This window comes from Passer domesticus, chromosome 3 (assembly GCF_036417665.1).
Source record: "Passer domesticus isolate bPasDom1 chromosome 3, bPasDom1.hap1, whole genome shotgun sequence".
In the NCBI taxonomy this organism is placed as follows: Eukaryota; Metazoa; Chordata; class Aves; order Passeriformes; family Passeridae; genus Passer; species Passer domesticus.
In genome coordinates, this window is record NC_087476.1 from 72,000,337 (window position 1) to 72,002,044 (window position 1,708).

The following is a 1,708-nucleotide window of genomic DNA, read 5'->3' on the forward strand; positions in this document are numbered from 1 at the left end:
ACAGATTTATGTAACATAAACATGCTTTCTCTGGGAACATCACCTAGAGCAATAACTTGGTGGCTTCCTTACAAGTTGCTAGCTGTCATCAAATTCTTTATTTTCAAAGAGCTGACTTTGACTATACATTACTCCACCAGCAATAAACTCACTGTTCAGCTTCTCTACACTCTAGTTATCTACAGAATAAAGACCTTCACAATGTCAGAAGCTCAGCAGAAGCTCTCCCTTGACTGCAGGGACGACTTCCCTGCCCAGCTCTGGCACTGCAGGGCAGCACACACTGTGCAACACTTCAAACACCAAGGCAGCTCGGATCCAACAGCACTTCTGGCACCCGTAGCATGCTGGGGAGGCTGCACTTCCTACCACTCATAAAAAGCTGCTTTGCATCAACAGCACAGGTCTGAGTTGTCTTCTGAACACAATGATGTGGGCAAACTTCTCTGCTTTTACAAGTTAATGCCCTGTTTTAATTTCTCCTCACAAGTGAAATGATGTCTCAGACCTCCCTGTGTGAAATGGCAAAAGTCAATTCACAGCTACTGGACAATCCTTGCACCCACTTAGCAAAAATTATTACACAGACTTGAAGTAAAAGTTTCCCAAAACTGAACATGGGCAATCCTCTTTCTCTCAACTACAGAACAAATGGCTGCTCCCAAGAAAACAGATGATGAAGCCTGAAGCTGACCTGGGGCTCGTGCCTATCTCGGTTTCGATCCGTATGGAAGAGAGAAGACAGCACCAGCTGGGGAGAGGGCCAAGTGTGACATGCCTGAACTTGGACTATTTTATCTTCTTTTTAAATACAGAAGTTATTATAATTTTCATATATCATACTTGTATCACGCAGAACATACTTGAGGAGCCCTCGAATTCAAAACCTAGTAAGAGGCATTCATAACGCTGAACACCGTACATGTACGGCTCCAATGTACGGTACTGCCACGCACCCCACACCGGCTGGAGCAGCTACGAGCGAGGCCGGCTCTGCGCCGAGGGGCGGCACTCACCGCGCCGACAGGGAGCCGCTCCTCCGCGCCGCCGGCGAGAACAGCACTGGCGAGGCGGCTGCCGCCACCACGGGCAGGCCCTTCTTGCCGCCCGGCCGGGAGAGCGGGCTGGGCGCGGCGCTGCCCAGGGTCCTGCGGGCCGACCCCGGGGTCCGCGGGGAGGCGGGAGCCGACGGGAACATGGCCGTGCATGCGGGAGCGGCACCGCGCTCCCGCCCGGCGCGCGCCGAGCGCGTCACCGCGGGGCGGGGCCGCGCGGCAACCGAGCGCGACCGGCAGCGGCCGAACGGAGCCGAGCGCGACCGGGAGGAGCCGAACGGCTCCGGGTGGGGGAGAGCCGAGAGGAGCCGAGCGCGGCGCGGCCCCTGCCGGGGAGCGGCGGAAACCCCGCGGCGGCCGCTCGAGCAGGGCACCCTGCCCGGCCCTCAGCGGGTGAATGGCGACCCGGGCCGTCCCTCAGCGCTGCCCGCCCTCAGCGGGTGAATGGCGACCCGGGCCGCCCCTCAGCGCTGCCCGCCCTCAGCGGGTGAATGGCGACCCGGGCCGTCCCTCAGCGCTGCCCGCCCTCAGCGGGTGAATGGCGACCCGGGCCGCCCCTCAGCGCTGCCCGGCCCTCAGCGGGTGAATGGCGACCCGGGCCGCCCCTCAGCGCTGCCCGCCCTCAGAGGGTGAATGGCGACCCGGGCCGCCCC

At 59.9% G+C, this 1,708-nt stretch overlaps 1 protein-coding gene across 1 annotated transcript in view; it reads right to left on the reverse strand.

Annotated features, from left to right (window-relative positions):
• NUP133 (nucleoporin 133) overlaps positions 1 to 1,239 on the reverse strand; it is a 30,026-nt gene extending 28,787 nt beyond the window's left edge. The window contains exon 1 of the mRNA XM_064413863.1: positions 1,017 to 1,239. Coding sequence (XP_064269933.1) covers positions 1,017 to 1,198 — 182 coding nt within the window. The 5' untranslated portion in view covers positions 1,199 to 1,239. The remainder of the gene's footprint in view (positions 1 to 1,016) is intronic.
• Between the last annotated feature and the right edge of the window lie 469 nt (positions 1,240 to 1,708).